This window comes from Hylobates moloch, unplaced genomic scaffold, assembly GCF_009828535.3.
Source record: "Hylobates moloch isolate HMO894 unplaced genomic scaffold, HMol_V3 SCAFFOLD_12, whole genome shotgun sequence".
In the NCBI taxonomy this organism is placed as follows: domain Eukaryota; kingdom Metazoa; phylum Chordata; class Mammalia; order Primates; family Hylobatidae; genus Hylobates; species Hylobates moloch.
Genome location: NW_026652287.1, coordinates 61,308,037 through 61,327,111, shown reverse-complemented (window position 1 = coordinate 61,327,111; position 19,075 = coordinate 61,308,037). Strand labels below are relative to the sequence as shown.

At 47.0% G+C, this 19,075-nt stretch overlaps 2 protein-coding genes across 3 annotated transcripts in view; one reads left to right on the top strand and one right to left on the bottom strand.

Annotated features, from left to right (window-relative positions):
- The window catches only part of RHPN2 (rhophilin Rho GTPase binding protein 2), an 84,763-nt gene extending 72,193 nt beyond the window's left edge, over positions 1–12,570 (top strand). The window contains exons 14-15 of the mRNA XM_032170383.2: positions 574–729; positions 10,917–12,570. Coding sequence (XP_032026274.1) covers positions 574–729; positions 10,917–11,177 — 417 coding nt within the window. The 3' untranslated portion in view covers positions 11,178–12,570. The remainder of the gene's footprint in view (positions 1–573; positions 730–10,916) is intronic.
- A 1,016-nt stretch (positions 12,571–13,586) lies between these two features.
- On the bottom strand, positions 13,587–18,897 carry FAAP24 (FA core complex associated protein 24). Of its 2 annotated transcripts, none has more exons than XM_032170382.2 (5): positions 18,851–18,897; positions 18,214–18,332; positions 17,954–18,090; positions 17,311–17,463; positions 13,587–15,033 (listed from the first exon to the last, which is right to left on the bottom strand). In XM_032170382.2, the coding sequence occupies exons 2-5, from the start codon at positions 18,317–18,319 to the stop codon at positions 14,782–14,784; spliced, it is 648 nt and encodes a 215-aa protein (XP_032026273.1). In that variant the 5' UTR covers positions 18,320–18,332; positions 18,851–18,897; the 3' UTR covers positions 13,587–14,781. The 2 variants fall into 2 exon arrangements, with proteins under 2 accessions (XP_032026273.1, XP_058281420.1); XM_058425437.1 differs by having other exon boundaries at positions 18,641–18,896.
- Between the last annotated feature and the right edge of the window lie 178 nt (positions 18,898–19,075).

The following is a 19,075-nucleotide window of genomic DNA, read 5'->3' as shown; positions in this document are numbered from 1 at the left end:
AGCCAGGATGGTCTCGATCTCCTGATCTCGTGAGCCGCCCACCTCGCCTCCCAAAGTGCTGGGATTACAAGTGTGAGCCATCTGGCCCGGCCTAATTTTTGTATTTTTAGTAGAAACGGGGTTTTGCCATGTTGGCCAGGCTGGTCTCAAACTCCTGGCCTCAAGTATTCTGTCTGCCTTGGCCTCCCAGAGTGCTAGGATTACAGGCGTGAGCCACTGTGCCTGGCCAATTTTGGCTTTTTTTTTTTAATTGCACCCAGGCTGGAGAGCAGTGGCATGTCTGCCTCCCGGGTTCAAGCAATTCTCCTGCCTCAGCCTCCCAGGTAGCTAGGACTACAGGTGCCCACCACCACACCTGGCTGATTTTTGTATTTTTAGTAGAGATGGGTTTCACCGTGTTGTACAGGCTGGTCTTGAACTACTGACCTCAAGTGATCTACCCGTCTCACCCAACCAAAGCGAATTTTTGCTTTCTTGATGCGAACTTATGCAAATACCTATTTTGTTAATGGGGACTGATTCAAGGATTTGAGCAAACAAAACGTTGACTTATTTTCAACAATACTTTTTCAGGTGGCAGGAGCCCGGGAAGGAGATTATATTGTCTCCATTCAGCTTGTGGATTGTAAGTGGCTGACGGTGAGTGAGGTTATGAAGCTGCTGAAGAGCTTTGGCGAGGATGAGATCGAGATGAAAGTCGTGAGCCTCCTGGACTCCACATCATCCATGGTGAGCGCTGACACCTCCCTGGGCAGTCAGTAGTGGCGTGGAGTGAAATCTGCATGAGTTCAGCCCCAGAGGTGTTTTCCAGACCCTCTGTCTGCTGCCTGCGTAACATGGTACAAATGACTAGACTCCCAGGCTTGTAATCACTGTAGTGTGCTCACCTTGGGTCAAAGAGAAAATTGGCAAACTTTTTCTTTTTAAAGACAGGGTCTTTCCCTATTGCTCAGGCTGGTTTGCATGGTATGATCATGGCTTACTGCAGCCTCTATCTCCTGGGTTAAAGTGATTCTCCCACCTCAGCCACACAAGCAGCTGGAATTATAGGCACCCACTACCACCCCTGGCTCATTCTTTATTTATTTATTTATTTATTCATTTTATTTTATTTTATTTTATTTTTGAGATGGAGTCTCGCTCTGTCGCCCAGGCTGGAGTGCAGTGGTGCAATCTCAGCTCACTGCAAGTTCTGCCTCCCGGGTTCACGCCATTCTCTTGCCTCAGCCTCCCAAGTAGCTGGGACTACAGGCGCCTGCCAACACGCCCGGCTAATTTTTTGTATTTTTAGTAGAGACGGGGTCTCACTGTGTTAGCCAGGATGGTCTTGATCTCCTGACCTCATGATCCACCCGCCTCGGCCTCCCAGAGTGCTGGAATTACAGGTGTGAGCCACCGTGCCCGGCCCATTCTTTGTTTTTTGTAGAGAGGTTCTCGCTATGTTGCCAAGGCTGGTCTTGAACTCCTGGGCTCAAGCCATCCTCTCACCTTGGCCTCCCAAAGTGCTGGGATTACAGGCGTGAGCCACTGCACCCTGCTAGCAAACTTTTAAAAATATCCTGTAGATAAAATAATCAACTGATCTATTTTTCTGATCAAATTATTTAATTACAAAAGTAATACATACTCATAGTGAAAAAAACAAAAAACAAAAAAAAATTCTAATAGTACAGAAGAGCTTAAGACAACCTGTGAAAGTTAAGACAATCCCTCTGTACGCCCTAGAGGCAGTGTCAGCCATGTCCTGGGAGATTTGGGAAGCATTTGAGTCTCTTCAAGTTCACCTACACAGTTACCGCCTTTAATTTTCCCACGTGAGGCCAGGCACGGTGCTCATGCTTGTAATCTGAGTACTTTTGGAGGCTGAGGTGGGCAGATTGCTTGAAGTCAGGAGTTCAAGACCAGCCTGACCAACAAGGCAAACCCTGTCTCTACTGAAAATATAAAAATTAGCTCGGCGTGGTGGTGCACGCTTGTAACCCCAGCTACTCAGGAGGCTGAGGCAGGAGAATAGTTTGAACCCGGAAGGTGGAGGTTGCAGTGAGCGGAGATCGCACCATTGCACTCCAGCCTGGGCAACAGAGTGAGACTCTTGTCTGCAAAAAAACCCTAAAATTTTCCCCAAGTGCTAGGATTCATGCCACACTTAATGACGTTCTTCTCTGTACTTTGCCACACTTAATGACGTACCCTCGACCTTCCCTCTGTAACAACACCACTTATTTATTCATTCAACAGATATTGATTGAGGATCATTTGGGTGCCAGACACTCTCTTAGGTGTCAGAGCTCCAGTTTACATTACATAGATAAGGTCCCTGCACCGCCCCCCCCCCCCCCCCCCGCCCCACGAAGCTGGCACTAAGTCAGCAAATAAATGGTCAGGATTTTGATAAGTGCTGTAAAGGAAAAAAGACCTGTAATGGGGTGGAATGACTGGGGAGGGGGCGAGGCTCTATCTAGGCAGGGCTGGAACAGACACGAGAGTGACCAGGAGGTTCGAGCCAGTTGCAGAGGGACAAGAAAGGCCTTCTGGGCAGGGGCACTTACAGGTACAGAGCCCCTGCAGCAGAATAAGCTTCTCCTACCAGAGAGGCAAAAAGAAGGCCTTTTGGCAAGAGCACCAGGACAAGGAAGGGGGCATGGGAAGTGAGGCAGGAAGGAGGCCTTGGCGGCAGTGGTGGGAGCTTGGAAGCCACTGGGCCTTTTCAGAAGGCGAACGGCATGGTGTGATGTTTGTTTTAGAAGGGCGTCTGCTGCCGGAGACTGGCCATGGCAGTTGTCCAGGCTGGTGACGTTAGTGGCTGAGGTGATGGGGGTGGCTGTAGAGTTGGAGAGACCTGAGTGTCCCTGGGACATAGTTTGGAGGTAGAGCTGATGGGGGATTTGTGGATGATTTGTGTAAAGGAGACAGTCGACAGGGAGGTGAGGCCTCAGTTTTTGGCTTGATCAATCTCATCGGTAGTGGTTATTTTTCTACCTTTAATTTCTTTTTTCTGGTTTTTTTTTTGTTGTTGTTGTTTTTTGAGACAGGGTCTCACTCTGTTGCTTGGCTGGAATGCAGTGGTGCAATCATAGCTCACTGTAGCCTTGACTTCCTGGGCTCAGGCAATCCTTTTGCCTCAGCCTCCCGAGTAGCTGGAACTACAGGTGTGTACCACTATGCCTGGCTAATTTGTTTATCTATCTATTGTAAATTTTTTTTGGTAGAGATGGGGCCTTGATATATTGCCAAGGTTGGCCTCAAACTCCTGGCCTTAAGCGATCCTCCCACCTCCGCCTCCCAAAGTATTGGGATTACAGGCATGAGCCACCATGCCTGGCCTGGTTATTTTTCATAATGATGGGTAATGGGTGTGAGGGAGGTGAAGGAGAGAGAAATCAAGAGTCGTGTTTTGAATGTTTCAGATGCTATTAGTGGTCAGACGTAAGCATAAAGGAGGAGATTGGATGTGAAGTCTTCAGTTCGAGGAAGAAATCAGAGCTAGAAATAAATATTTGAGAATCATTGCACAGGGATGATATTTGAGGCTGTGAGACAAAACGCAGCTCCCTGCAAGGGGGCTAGGGCTGAGGGCTAAACATTTAGAGATCAGTTGGAAGAGAAGCAAGTGCAAAGAAAATGGAGGAGAGTTCAGAGATGTCGGAGGAAAGGAGCTTCTCAAATTAAGAGGAGAAAGCTTTGCAGTGAGAGAGTGATGGGTTGCATTGAATGCAGTTGAGAGGTGGAGAATGAGGTCAGCTTAGCTGTGCCTGTTGTATTTGGCAGCAGGATGAAAAGACACTTTGGTGGAGAGGTGGCAACAGAAGTCAGTTGAGAGAGGGCCAGAGAGCCAATGGATTTTGAGTCCATGGATATGAAATGCTCAGCATAGGCAAATCCAGAGACAGAAAGTAGATGGTGCTGGGGCTGGGCAATGGGAGTGGGGAGGGACTGCTGAAGGGTCATAAGGTAGAAGGTTTCTTTTTGGGGGGATGGAAATGTTCTGAAATTAGGTAGTAGTGATGGTCACCTAACTTTGTGAATATACTAAAAATCACTGATGTCTTGGCATGCTGGCTCACACCTGTAATTCCAGCACTTTGAGAGGCCGAGGCAGTATGTTCGCTTGAGCCCAGGAGTTCGAGACCAGCCTAGGCAACATGGCGAGACCTTGTCTCTACAAAAAATAAAAAAAATTAGAGAGGCATGGTGGCGCATGCCTGTGGTCCCAGCTGCTTGGGAGGCTGAGGCAGGAGGATCACTTGAGCCCAGGGAGGTTGGGGCTGCAGTGAGCTATGATTGTACCACTGCACTCCAGCCTGGGTGTCATGTCTCAAAAATAAAAAAAATAAAAGCCACAGAAGGGTATTAAAATGGTGAATTTTATGCACGTATCTGAATTATATCTCAAAAAAAAATTTTTTTTTTTTGAGACGGAGTCTCGCACTATCGCCCAGGCTGGAGTGCAGTGGTGTGATCTTGGCTCACTGCAACCTCCGCCTCCCAGATTCAAGTGATTCTCCTGCCTCAGCTTCCCGAGTGGCTGGGATTATAGGCGGGCACCACTATGCCTGGCTAATTTTTGTATTTTTAGTGGAGACAGGGTTTCACCATGTTGGTCAGGCTGGTCTCGAACTCCTGACCTTGTGACCCATCCACCTTGGCCTCCCAAAGTACTGGGATTACAGGTGTGAGCCACCACACCAAACATACTTCAAATTTTAAAAGAAGATAAAGTCAAGGGACTCAGAGCATCTTGGGAGAAGGGATCATAAGAAATTATATTTTTAGGGACAAAATCCACGGAGTTTCTGGACAAGTGATTAAGGTCCCCAGCAGAAACAGAAAAGAAGTTTGTCCAAAAGGAGGTTAGAGAAAAGAGCCGAGCCACACACTGAAGGTTGGAGTAGGGACCCCGTCAGCAGAGGCCTGAGTTTATGGGGCATGCCCTGCCCCCTGTGAGAGGTGCAAAGGCTTGACTTTCAAGCCTGTGACATCTTTACACCAGTCCAAGGAAGGGGCTGCTGTAGTAGCTGAAAGCAAGGGTTCTGCACGCAGACAGTCTAGATGTGTATCCTGGCTTTCCACCACCAGTTGTGTGACCTTCAGCAAGTCAGGGAATAGCTGTGAGCCTCAGGATAAACTGAGTTTACATAAAGCCCTTACAAGAGGGCCAAACATGAGCTACATTTCAATTCACAACAGGCATTATAATGATGATAACTATGATCATGATGTTTATTCTTTTCACCCAGCAGGACCTCTTTAATTTTTTTAAAAATAATGTTTTTAGGCTGGGCACAGTGGTTCACTTCTATAATCCTAGCACTTTGGGAGGCCGAGGCGGGCGGATCACTTGAAGCCAGAAGTTCGAGACCATCCTGGCCAACATGGCAAAACCCTGTCTCTACTAAAAATACAAAAATTAGCAGGATGTGGTGGTGCATGCCTGCAATCCCAGCTACATGGGAGGCTGAGGCATGAGAATCGCTTGAGCCTGGGAGGCAGAGGTTGCAGTGAGCCGAGATTGCGCCACTGTACTCCAGCCGGGGTGACAGAGTAAGACCCTGTCTAGAAAAAAAAAAGTGTGTTTTTTGTTTTGAGACAGGGTCTCGCTTTCATTGCCCTGGAGCGATCTCAGCTCACTGTGACCTTTACTCTTGGGCTTAAGTGATCCCCCCACCTCCGCTTCCTGAGTAGCTAGGACTACAGGCATGCAACACCACACCCAGCTAATTTTTCATATTTTTTGTAGAGACGGGGCTTCACCGTGTTGCCCTAGCTGTTCTCTAACTTCTAAGCTCAAGCAGTCCCCGCCTACTTTGCCTCCCAAAGTGCTGGGATTACAGGCATGAGCCAGCATGCCCGGCCAAATAATTTCTTTTGTTGTTGTTTTTTTGTTTTGTTTTGTTTGTTTTGAGACAGGGTCTCACTCAGTTGCCCAGGTTGGAGTGCAATAGGGCAATCATAGCTCACTACAGCCTCGAGTTCTAGGGCTCAAAAGATCCTCCCTTCTCATCACCTGAGGTCAGGAATTCGAGACCAGCCTGGTCAACATGGTGAAACCCTGGGTGTGGTGGTGGCGGGTGCCTATAATCCCAGCTACTTGGGAGGCCAAGGCAGGGGAATTGCTTGAATCTAGGAGGCAGAGGTTGCAGTGAGCTGAGATTGTGCCACTGCACTCCAGCCTGGGCAAGAGAGGGAGATTCCATCTCAAAAAAACAAACAAACAAAAAAAAGATCCTCCCAAATAGCTGGGACTACAGGCGTGTACCACTATACCCAGCTAATTTTTAATTTTTTTGTAGTGACAGTCTCATTTTGTTGCCCAGCCTGGTCCCAAACTCCTGGGCTTAAGCAATCTTCCTGCCTCCGCCTCCCAAAGTGTTAGGATTACAGGAATGAGCCACTGTACCAGGCCAAAAGTAATTTCCTTTTGTCTTTTATTTAATTAATTTTGTAGTGACGGGGTCTAAGTTATCCAAGCTGATCTTGAATTCCTAGCCTCAAGAGACCCTCTTGAATCAGCCTCCCGAATAGTTGGGATTACAGGCGTGAGCCACTGTACCTGGCTCTTTTTTTTTTTTTTTGGAGTTAGAGTCTTGCTCATTTCATCCAGGCTGGAGTGCAGTGGGGTGCAATCTTGGCTCACTGCAACCTCTGCCTCCCAGGTTCAAGCAATTCTCCTGCCTCAGCCTCCCAAGTAGCTGGGATTACAGGCACCCACCACGATGCCTGGCTAATTTTTGTATTTTTAGTAGAGATGGGGTTTCACCATATTGGCCAGGCTGTTCTTGAACTCCTGGCCTCTGGTGATCGGCCCGCCTTGGCCTCCCAAAAGTGCTGGGATTACAGGAGTGAGCCACCATGCCCAGCCCCTGGCTTTTTAAAAATAATTTAAAAAATATATTTTTGTCTATTAATTTTTATGATAAGGATTTTAGATAATGACAGCCAAGCACTGTTTTTAGCGACTGAGCCTTTCAAACAAAATCAAATAAAGAGAACATTTAGCCTAGCACTCTGGCTGAACTGATGACCTGCTGCCCTTGGCTACCCTCTTGACTACAGTGGGGATCCCTAGTTGAACAAATCTAAGCTTGGAATCAAGCTCTGGAATTAGGCCCTGACTGCTGTTCACAAGCTGTGTAACCTTCAGCATGTTCATACCCTCCCTGGGCCTTGGTTTTCTCATCCAGAGGATGGAAGAGTTAGGCCTACACAGTGGTTTTAAACTGTGCTCTGTAAAGCCCTAAGAGTTCTAGAGGAGTATCCCAGGTGGATTTGAGTGAGGAGTGGGTGGCAGGGAAAGAAATAGTAAATGGAGCTGGGCACAGTGGCTCACGCCTATAATCCCAGCACTTTGGGAGGCTGAGGCAGGTGGATCACTTGAGGCCAGAAGTTCAAGACAACCTGGCCAACATGGTGAAACCCCGTCTCTACTAAAAATACAAAAATTATCTGGGCGTGGTGGCATGTGCCTGTAATCCCAGCTACTTGGGAGGCTGAGGCAGGAGAATTGCTTGAACCTGGAGGTGGAGGTTGCAGTGAGCCAAGATTGGGCCACTGCACTCCAGCCTGGTGACAGCAAGACTCTGTCTCAAAAAAAAAGGCTTTTCAAAGAAAGTAGTGGTACACATGGCAGGAGTGAGAGAGAGTGTGTGTGGGTATGATACTGGGGTGGACCTGGAAGGGAATAGGGTCAAGAAAGGCTTTCCTTTTTTTTTTTTTTTTTTTTGAGACAGAGTCTCGCTCTGTCGCCCAGGCTGGAATGCAGTGAATGGCGCTATCTCAGCTCACTGCAAGCTCTACCTCCTGGTTCACGCCATTCTCCTGCCTCAGCCTCCCGAGTAGCTGGGACTACAGGTGCCCGCCACCATGCCCGGCTAATTTTTTGTATTTTTAGTAGAGACGGGGTTTCACTGTGTTAGCCAGGATGGTCTCAATCTCCTGACCTTGTGATCCGCCCGCCTTGGCCTTCCAAAGTGCTGGGATTACAGGCGTGAGCCACCGTGTCTGGCCAAGAAAGGCTTTTCAAAGAATGTGATGGTATGCATTGCAGGAGTGTGTGTGTGTGTGTGTGTGTGTGTGTGTGTGTGTGTGTGTGTGTGTGTGTGTGTGTGTAGAGATCTGGGAGGCAAGGGTGCCCGGAGGAGAGAGGGAATGGGATCCAGGCACACAGAAGGGCTTGGTCTTGGGGGACGGATGCCATGAAGTATACGGCAGGGATTTCAGGAGGGTGCGTGAGTGGCTTCAGGAGGAGAGCAAAGATAAGAAACAAGTATGCAGGAGAAAAGGAAATGAAATTACTAGGGTCACACAGGAGTGCCAGGAAATGGGTGCCTATTAGAGGTTTGGGGTCAGGTTAGAATTCCAAGGGAAGCCTTGGTGAGTGTCCTCCAGCAATGCACAACCTTTCAGATACAGGCCCTAGGAGAGGCAGAGGGTGGAGATGAGCGAGTTAACATTGCTGGGGGCAGATGGAAGAGAACTGAGGGTATTTATAAGGCAGTGGTTTTGATACACAATGGACTTTGAGCAGCTGAGGGTTGGGAAATGCTTTCAGGCCTCACATCTGTCTCCAGGATTATTCGTTTTATTATTGTTTTAAATGACATTGTGTGTGCTCCGTAAAACATGGTGGAGTTAGTGGTCAGTTTTCCAGAAAAGGAAAAGGCATCTCCATCCTTAGGGGCTCAAAGTACCCCCTACTTTATTGCTGCATAACTCAGATTCCTCTGAGGGTTTATTTTATTTATTATTTATTTATTTATTTATTTATTTATTTATTTATTTATTTATTTATTTATTTATTTTTGCGATAGAGTCTCACTCCATCGCCCAGGCTGGAGTGCAGTGGCGTGATCTTGGCTCACTGCAACCTCCGCCTCCTGGGTTCAAGTGATTCTTCTGCCTCAGCTCCTGAGTAGCTGGGATTACAGGTGTGCACCACCACACCTGGCTAATTTTTGTATTTTTAGTAGAGATGGGGTTTCACCATGTTGGCCACGATGGTCTTGAACTCCTGTCCTCAAGTGATCCGCCCACCTCAGCCTCCCAAAGTGTTGGGATTACAGGTGTGAGACACTGTGCCCAGCCCCTCTTAGGGTTTATATTAGGAACAACATTCTTAACTATTGCAGCGATATATTGTATGCCTAATTTTAGTGCCAGAACATAGTAGACCATCAATAAACATGTGGCAAACTAAACAATCTCAATGTTAGGCAAACCTTAGAAGCTGGTGATAGCCCATGTGGAAGTCTTCAGAAAGCAAGCTTCCTTAGATTTCCAGTTTGAATCCTACATGATTCTTTGAAAGTTAATAGTAGAGAGTGTTTAATGGTACAAAGTTTCAGCTGAGGAAGATGAAAAAGTTTTAGAGATGGATGGTGGCAGTGGAGCATAATGATGTGAATGTAGTTAATGCCACTGAACTCTACACTTGAAAATGATGAAAATGGCACTCCAGCCTGGGCAACAGAGCGAGACTCCGTCTTAAAAAAGAAAAAAAAAGAAGAAAATCAGGTATAGAATAGTGTAGTATATTCCTTTTAAGAAAATGAATGGTAATATACTTATGTACATATAGAAATACCTGTACATGCACATCATCTCTAGAAGTATAACATGGAGGGCCTAGAAGCCCAGGTGACAGGGAGACCTATTGCTCACTGCATATTCTTTTTTTTTTTCTTCCCTTCCCTTCTCCTCTTCCCTTTCCTTCCCCTCTTTCCTTCCTTTCCCCTCTTCCCTCCCCCCACCCTTTTTTTTTTTTTTTTGAGACAGAGGTCTCACTCTGTCGCCCAGGTTGGAGTGCAGTGGCACAGTCACAGCTCACTATAGCCTCAACCTCCTGGGCTCAAGCAATCCTCCCCTCTAAGCCTCCCAGGTAGCTGGGACTGTAGTTGTGAGCCACCACGCCCCACCCTGTACTTTCATATTCGTGACTATTAGTATTATTACTTTCTCAAACAGAAGAACAACCTTAAAATGTGAGTTATGGCTCCTAAGCTTAAATTGTTACTATTGAGTACATTCCTTAAAAATTATCCTTGTTGGGCCGGGTGCGGTGGCTCATGCTTGTAATTCCAGCACTTTGGGAGGCCGAGGCGGGCGGATCACGAGGTCAGGAGATCGAGACCACGGTGAAACCCCGTCTCTACTAAAAATACAAAAAATTAGCCAGGTGTGGTGGCGGGCGTCTGTAGTCCCAGCTACTCGGAGAGGCTGAGGCAGGAGAATGGCGTGAACCCGGGAGGCGGCGCTTGCAGTGAGCTGAGATTGTGCCATTGCACTCCAGCCTGGGTGACAGGGTGAGACTCCGTCTTAAAAAAAAATAAAAACAAAAAACAAACAAACAATTATCCTTGTTGGACCTGGTGGTGCACACCTAGAGCCCCAGCTACTCAGGAGGCCAAGGCAGGAAGATCACTTGAGCCCAGGGGTTCAAGACCAGCCTGGGCAACATAGCAAGACCCTGTTTCAAAAAAGAAAAAAAGTTTGTCCTTGTTTTAAGAACCTAATTCTATATAAGCATTGGTCACCTGAGTTTCCGAATTATGTCTGTTTAATTTATTTTTTGGAGACAGAGTCCTGCTCTGTCGCCCAGGTTGGAGTGCAGTGGTGTGATCTCAGCTCACTGCAACCTCCATCTCCCGGGTTCAAGTGATTCTTGTGCCCAGCCTCCCAAGCAGCTGGGACTACAGACATCTACCACCACACCTGGTTAATTTTGGTATTTTAGTAGAGATGGGGTTTCACCATGTTGGCCAGGCTGGTCTTGAACTCCTGACCTCAAGTGATCCGCCTTCCTCGGCCTCCCAGAGTGTTGGGATTACAGGTGTGAGCCACCGCGACTGGCCAAACTTCGTACTTTTTATCATCTATCTTGATGATGCCTGACGCCCTTTTTCGTATTTTTCTATGTGCAGCATAGTAAGAGTGCCACATACTCCGTGGGAATGCAGAAAACATACTCCATGATCTGCTTAGCCATTGATGATGATGAAAAAACTGATAAAACCAAGAAAATCTCCAAGAAGCTTTCCTTCCTGAGTTGGGGCACCAACAAGAACAGACAGAAGTCAGCCAGCACCTTGTGCCTCCCATCGGTCGGGGCTGCACGGCCTCAGGTCAAGAAGAAGCTGCCCTCCCCTTTCAGCCTTCTCAACTCAGACAGTTCTTGGTACTAATGTGAAGAAACAAACACGTTCAGGCCCCGAACATGTCCGGTGCTGACTCGGCCTTAAACGTTTGTGCCATAATGGAAGATATCTATCTATTCTCAAATTCTGTTTTTCTCATAGTGTAAACTCACATTTGATGTGTTTTTATGAAGGAAAGTAACCAAGAAACCTCCACGAATTAGTGACAAAAGAACTTTTTTGAGGCATGTTACTATACTGCTGTACGTTATTTATTATATAAAGTATTGTAAATAGAATAGTGTTGAAGATATGAAATACAGCTATTTTTAATGGTGACAATTATGACTTTTAGTCACTATTAAATTGGGGTTACCTATATTAGTACAATTTGTAGTTGTTTCCAGGTTTGGCTAATAATCCTTCCTTAACCTAGAATTCAGATGATCCTGGAATTAAGGCAGGTCAGAGGACTATAATGATAGAATTAATGTCACTAAAAACTGTTCCAAAGTGCTGCTTCCTAATAGGAATTCATTAACCTAAAACAAGATGTTACTATGATATCGATATACTATGAATGCTATTTCTAGAAAAAGTCTAGTGCCAAATTTGTCTTATTAAATAAAAACAATGTAGGAGCAGCTTTTCTTCTAGTTTGATGTCATTTAAGAATTGCTAACACTGGCAGTGTTAGATGAAGATGCTGTCTACAAGGTAGATAATATACTATTTGATACTCAAAACATTTTTCATTTTGTTTAAAGTAGAAGTTACATAATTCTATATTTTAAGTCTTGGGTAAAAAAGTAGTTTTACATTTTATAAAGTAAAGATGTAAATGATTCAGGTTTAAAGCTCTATTTGACTTTTTTTTTTGTTTGAGATATCGAGTCTTGCTCTGTTGCCCAGGCTGGAGTGCAGTGGTGCAATCTCAGCTCAATGCAACCTCCACCCCCTGGGATCAAGCGATTCTCCTACCTCAGCCTCCCAAGTAGCTGGGACTACAGGTGCCCTCCAGCATGCCTGGCTGATTTTTGTATTTTTAGGAGAGGTGAGGTTTCACCATGTTGGCCAGGCTGGTTTCGAAATCCTGACCTCAAATGATCCACCCACCTCAGCCTCCCAAAGTGCTGGGATTACAGGCATGAGCCACCACGCCCGTCCCAGTATTTTACTTTTTAAAATGACATTCCTACTGATTGATTTTTATCTTGCTATAAGTTGGATGACACCGTGAATCTAATAAGGTTCACTGTTGACACAGTACAAGTTACATAGCTAAAATACATAGCATTGAAGACTAATTTTAAGGATTAACAAGAGTTTATTTTCTATTGTGCAATATCTTAAAGGAAGCAACCACCTTTGGGAAAGTGTATCTGTTGCTCCTAGGGCCATGTTTGTATAAATATTTAAATAAACATATTCATTTACCTGAGTTAATATTTCTTTTTACTTTTCATTCCCTCCTCTTTCAAATTGTTTCTCCCCAATGCACACAGTTTCTAATGTTTTGATCTTTTTAGTTACTAACATTTCACAAAGCAGAACTTAAAGAGCTGTCAAGTTATCTTAGTATTTTCTAAGACAGATGGCATCTTTGTGCTTATTTTTTGTTTTTGTCTTTTTTTCGAGACAGGGTCTCGCTTTGTCACCCAGGCAGGAGGACAGTGGCACAATCGTGGCTCACTGCAGCCTCAACCTTCCAGGCTCAAGCAATCCCCCCACCTCACCCTCCTGAGTAGCTGGGACTACAGGCATGAGCTGCCACGCCTGGCTAATTTTTTAATGTTTTTGTAGAGATGGGGTCTTGCCATGTTGCCCAGGCTGATCTCGAAATCCTGGACTCAAGCAATCCTCCCACCTCAGCCTCCCAAAGTGCTGGGACTACAGGTGTGAGCCACTGTGCCTGGCCTGTGTCTATTTTTTGAATGGGCAATTTGTACCTTTTGATCCCCAGCCCCGGTTCCCTCACTGGATGCAGCTGCTGCCATCATTTTCTTGTATCCTCCCATTCTTGGGCCTTCCATATACAAACACAGCCTGTTCTGCCTCATGCACATTGAGTTTTCAACTTTAAATTTTTTTTTTTTTTTTTTTTTGAGATGGAGTCTCACTCTGTTGTCCAGGATGGAGTGCAGTGGTGCAATCTCGGCCCACTGCAACCTCCACCTCCTGGGTTCAAGCGATTCTCGTGCCTCAGCCTCCCGAGTAGCAGGGATTGCAGGTGTGTGCCACCACACCCAGCTAATTTTTGTATTTTTAGTAGAGACAGGGCTTCACCATGTTGGCCAGGATGGTCTGGATCTCCTGACCTTGTAATTCACCCCCCTTGGCCTCCCAAAGTGCTGGGATTACAGGTGTAAGCCACTGTGCCTGGCCGTCGAGTTTTCAACTTTAAGTGGGAACTTCAGACTCCATACTTTCTGTGTGCAGAAGACATACGCAGTGATTATAAACAAATTGTACATCTGCCAAAAAAAAAAAAGGCAGGGGGCGAGGGAGGAACAAAGGAAAGGAGGAAGGAACTGTTTCACAGTTATTTATTTACATTGGAAGCAGCCCTCGCAGTACGGGTACATGAAGGCCAAACCTGATGAACAGCAGGTCAAACTCCAGGAACACAGGGCTTAGGATACGCAGTGCTTCCTTGTACATTTGTTTCCTTCAGATGGTCACATCCACCACTGAAGCTTTTTAGAAGGCACTTTCCATGACAGATGCAGGTCAAGGTCGCACATTAAAATCGGCCCTAACTGGCTTTTTGTTGAGTGAGTCCTTGACTCTCTTGCGAAGATCCCACCAGCCCTTTTCATCTTAGCAGAATGAAGGCAGTGCCCTCTACGGCCCACTAACTTCACAAGCTGAACTCAGACGCTAAGGCAGGACGACCCACAGGCTCCATTCAGGCCTCGCCTCATCTTTCACTAGTTGCTGCTAGAGGAAATCCTTTTTCTCATTTTTTTTTTTTGTTGTTGTTTTCTTTGAGATGGAGTCTCGCTCTGTCGCCCAGGCTGGAGTGCTCACGATCTTGGCTCACTGCAAGCTCCGCCTCCCGGGTTCACGCCATTCTCCTGCCTCAGCCTCAGGAGTAGCTGGGACTACAGGGGCCCACCACCACGCCCAGCTAATTTTTTGTATTTTTAGTACAGACAGGGTTTCACTGTGTTTGCCAGGTTGGTCTCAATCTTCTCCTGACCTTGTGATCTGCTCGCCTCAGCCTCCCAAAGTGCTGGGATTACAGGTGTGAGCCACTGCGCCCGGGCTTTTTTTTTTTTTTTAAGAGACAGGGTCTCGCTGTGGCACCCAGGCTGGAGTGCTGTGGCACGATCTTGGCTCACTGCAACCTCTGCCTCCCGGGTTCAAGTGATTCTCATGCCTCGGCCTCCCAAGTAGCTGAGATTACAGGCACCTGTCACCATGCCTGGCTAATTGTTCCTATTTTTAGTAGAGACAGGGTTTCTCCATGTTGGCCAGGCTGGTCTTGAACTCCTGACCTCAGATGATCCGCTGTCTTCGGCCTCCCAAAGTGCTGAGATTACAGGCGTGAGCCACTGCTCCCAGCCCATTCTCTTGGTTTTTAAAGCTGAAAACAAGATCCTGGTGTTTGTGGTCTCGGGAGAAGATGCCGTGGCCCTGAGGCCAGCCCTCACCTGGGCTGTGTGAAGAAGGCATGGATCTGCTGTGCCACTGCTTGTCCGACCACCTGCTCCAGTTCCCCAATGGAAGCATTACTCAGTTGCTGGATGCTTGGAAACTTCTGGAGGAGAAGGGGAGCTTTAACTTTTCCAACTCCTGGGATCTGCTGCACGGTTCGAAGGAGCGAAGGCTCAGAGAGCAGCAGGGCCCGTTTCTTCCTGAGAAGAGGGTTCTTACTGGGCTCTTTTGTTTGCTCTTGAACCTGAACCGCAATGAAAGCAACAGCACGTGAGCGCCCTCTGGAGGACTGGCCATTTTCTTAAAATATGTTTTGTAGAAATTGCGTTTTTCCATTTGGCTCAGCTTGACTTATGGGAACAAATGTTTTCATATATCATGAATATAATTTCTCAGACATCAGTAAAATTATTGAAAGGTGAACCACATTAAGGAGTTATAATTTACAAAAACGTGCGTTTTCAGAATGTTTAGAAAAACACACTGAGGAATTCAAACACTTTCTGATGGTCCATTAAGAAACATTTCAGTTGTGCAGGATTAAATGATGGCTACACCTAAACTAAGCCTACTTCACGCAGGAGCTGCAGGAATCCTGCCTCAAAGGAGAAACCTGGTCTGTAGTTAATGGTGGTTATACTAAGGCAGACAACAGCGTTATATCAAGGAAAGTTGGGAACGGTGATGCAAGGGATATGGTGACGCAAGGGATATGGTAGAGAGGGATCTGTGAACCATTCATGGCTGCTTGCATCTCCAATGTGGCTCTCAACTCTAGCTCCATATCAGAGGCGGTGATTTAAAAACAACACACACAACAAAGAAAATAAAAGTGAAAAAAAAAAAACACAACACACACACACACACACACACACACACACACACACACACAATTGATGTTCCCCATGCTGGGATCAGAGGTGTAAGCTACTAAACTGATTTTAAAAATAATTGTTGGCGGCCAGGCACGATGGCTCACGCCTGTAATCCCAGCACTTTGGAAGGCTGAGGCGGGCGCATCACCTGAGTTTGGGAGTTCGAGACCAGCCTGACCAACATGGAGAAACCCCGTCTCTACTAAAAATACAAATTAGCTGGGCGTGGTGGCGGGCACCTGTAATTCCAGCTACTCGGGAGGCTGAGGCAGGAGAATCACTTGAACTCAGGAGGAGGAGGTTGCAGTGAGCCGAGACTACGTCATTGCACTCCAACCTGAGCAACAAGAGCGAAACTCCATCTCAAAAAAAAAAAAAAAATGTGTTGGCTGGTGCGGTGGCCCAGAACTTTGGGAGGCCAAGGCAGGTAGATCACCTGAGGTCAGGAGTTTGAGACTAGCCTGGCCAACATGGTGAAACTCTTATCTCTACTAAAAATACAAAAATACAAAAATTAGCCAGGCATGGTGGTGGGTGCCTGTAATCCCAGCTACTAGGGAGGCTGAGGCAGGAGAATCGCTTGAACCCAGGAGGCAAAGGTTGCAGTGAGCCAAGATTGCGCCACTGCACTCCAGCCAGAATGACAGAGCAAGACCCTAACTAAAAAAAAAAAAAAAAACAAAAAAAACTGGCCAGGTGTGGTGGCTCACACCTGTAATCCCAGCACTTTGGGAGGCCAAGGTGGGCGGATCATGAGGTCAGGAATTTGAGACCAGCCTGGCCAATATGGTGAAACCCTGTCTACTAAAAATACAAAAATTAGCCGGGTGTGGTGGTGCGTGCCTGTAGTCCCAGCTACTCGGGAGGCTGAGGCAGAAGAATGGCTTGAACCCAGGAGGCGGAGATGGCAGTGAGCCAAGATTGTGCCACTGCACTCCGGCCTGCAGGACAGAGCGAGACTCCGCCTCAAAAAAAAAGGAAAAAAAAACTTGCACAAGGTGCTGATGCTAAACAAAAACACGGGATGAGACAAAGCAGCTTCTAGTTGACATTTTCTTTCTTTCTTTTTTTTTTTTTGAGACCAAGTTTCACTCCTGTTGCTCAGGCTGGAGGGCAATGGAGCATTTCCACTCACTGCAACCTCCGCCTCCTGAGTTCAGGTGATTCTCCTGCCTCAGCCTCCTGAGTAGCTGGGATTACACACACCCGCCACCACGCCCAGCTAATTTTTGTATTTTTAGTAGAGACAGGGTTTTGCCATGTTGGCCAGGCTGGTCTCGAACTCCTGGCCTCAAGTGATCCTCCCACCTCAGCCTCCCAAAGTGCTGGGATTACAAGCGTGAGCCATCACGCCTGGCCTCTAGTTGACATTTTCACCAGCGAAAGGGCAGGATAATGACTGATGGAGCCATCACACCTGAGAATCTAAAATCAGGTCTCCAACTAGTATACTTTGTGATACACTTGCCTAGAGTGAGTGACAAGCTGAGCTGACTGCAGAGGCAGCTTCCACATTTAAATTCCTCAAAGAGATTTTATAAACCAACTCAGAGAATGACATAGATTGGATTGATGGTTGCTTCTGGAGGGCAGCTGAGTGTCCATGAGGACAGGACTACCATGAAGGTGTAGGAATCGGTACTCACCAACTGGATGATGAGGCAGGATGCTTCCATCTGGCTGGCCACTGGAAGCAGCACCATTCCAAGGTCCAGCACAGTAAACTTCTGTAGGGCTGGGAAGTATTGTTCACTCATCCGGGTTTTTTCAACGACTACAATTCCTTTAAGATTATTGGACTTGAAAGGAAAAAAGACAGTAAATCATTTTGCAACCAAATTGCTTTTCAGGTTAAGAATGCTATCACTTCGTGCCTGACCTGGCCAATGATTTTAAATAAATGATACCAAGGGATGGAGGGAAGGGTGGGGTGAGACAAATCAATGTTTGAGTTTCTTTAATCCAATACTTACATTTCTTTTTTGTTTTTGTTTTTTGAGTTGGAATCTCACTCTGTCACCCAGGCTGGAATGCAGTGGCATGATCTCGGCTCACTACAGCCTCTGCCTCCCAGGCTCAAGCAATTCTCCCGTCTCAGCCTCCCTAGTAGCTGGGATTACAGGCGTGCGCCACCATACTCAGCTAATTTTTGTATTTTTAGCAGAGACAGGGTTTCACCATGTTGGCCAGGCTGGTCTCCAACTACTGACCTCAGATGATCCACCTGCCTTGGCCTCCCAAAGTGCTGGGATTACAGGCGTGAGCCACGGCACCCAGCCTAATACTTACATTTCTAACCCGAACAAGCCTCTTTCTGTAGCCATTTCCTGCCACCAAATCAGCTTCGGTGACATAAAGAATGCAGCATCTGTTCGACAGATAAAAGTCTGGTGTCAAGCCATCCTCGAAAATGAGCTTAATTTTCCCTTAAAATACAGAGGAGAAAATGAGTTCCATGAGCTTTGGATGAAAAGATGGCAATAATAGGCAGATTTTTTTAAAAAAATATGTCAGGGGAGGAAAGGGCTGGCAGAGGGCAGCCCACCGACCTTGCATCTCCTGCGCCAGCTGTGACCCGCGCCATTTCTCATTGGCCACAATATGCCCCAAAGGCACGTGCACGGGGCCCGTATCCTCAAGGGGTTTCTTTTCCATGGATGGTCTCCACCTAAGGAGGGAAAAGCCAGGCGGCACTTGAACAGGCTCTCCCGCACAGGGCCCCGCATTCCACTCCAAGCCGGGGCCTCTGGGGCAGGATCCCCTCTGCAGACTGAATTATTTGTCAAAGAACTGTCAAATAAGATTCCCTTTTTAATTACTAATAAGAAAACACAAAGGCCTGAATGAAGGCCAGGGTGGCTGGAGAGGGGATGTGTGGTGGTGGTGGAGGTGGTAATGGCACTGGATTCCAATAAGGCCAGAGGCACGATCAGATTTAAGTTGTAAAAGAATCCTGGGCTGGGCATGGTAGCTCACGTCTGTAATCCCAACACCGGGCGAGGCTGAGGCGTGAGGATCGCTTGTGCCCAGGAGTTCGACACCAGCCTGGGCAATACAGCTAGATCCCGTTTGCCAATTATTTGTGGCGAAATAAATTCTCTAAAAACCAGGAGATTCCTGTCCTGGTGTCCGCGTCCTTCATTTTCATCACGTGCCTAACCCCTGATTCCCCAGCTAGATCCGCACCGTGGCTCCTCAGTCCAGTCCAAGACCCGAATACAGCCGGCAAGAACCCCGGCGTCCCAGTCTAGAGATTATGTTACTGGCTGCCGCGCCACTTCCGGGTTCACGCCCTCGGTGCTCGCCCAGTCCTTCATCCAGCCCGCCCTCTGCCTCCCGCGGCGCCGGATAGGCTGTGGCGTCAGAAATGGACGTCTAACCTGACCAATAAGAGAACGGATAGGGCGGACG

Excerpts from the sequence above, each read along its gene's own strand:
- FAAP24 (XM_032170382.2), bottom strand. The coding sequence starts at position 18,319 with ATGGAAAAGAAACCCCTTGAGGATACGGGCCCCGTGCACGTGCCTTTG. Across the intron at positions 17,464-17,953 it reads GGCTTGTTCGGGTTAGAAAT|TCCAATAATCTTAAAGGAAT; the intron begins GTAAGTATTAGG and ends TTTCCTTTCAAG. Across the intron at positions 15,034-17,310 it reads CCTGCCTCATCATCCAGTTG|GTTCAAGAGCAAACAAAAGA; the intron begins GTGAGTACCGAT and ends ATTGCGGTTCAG.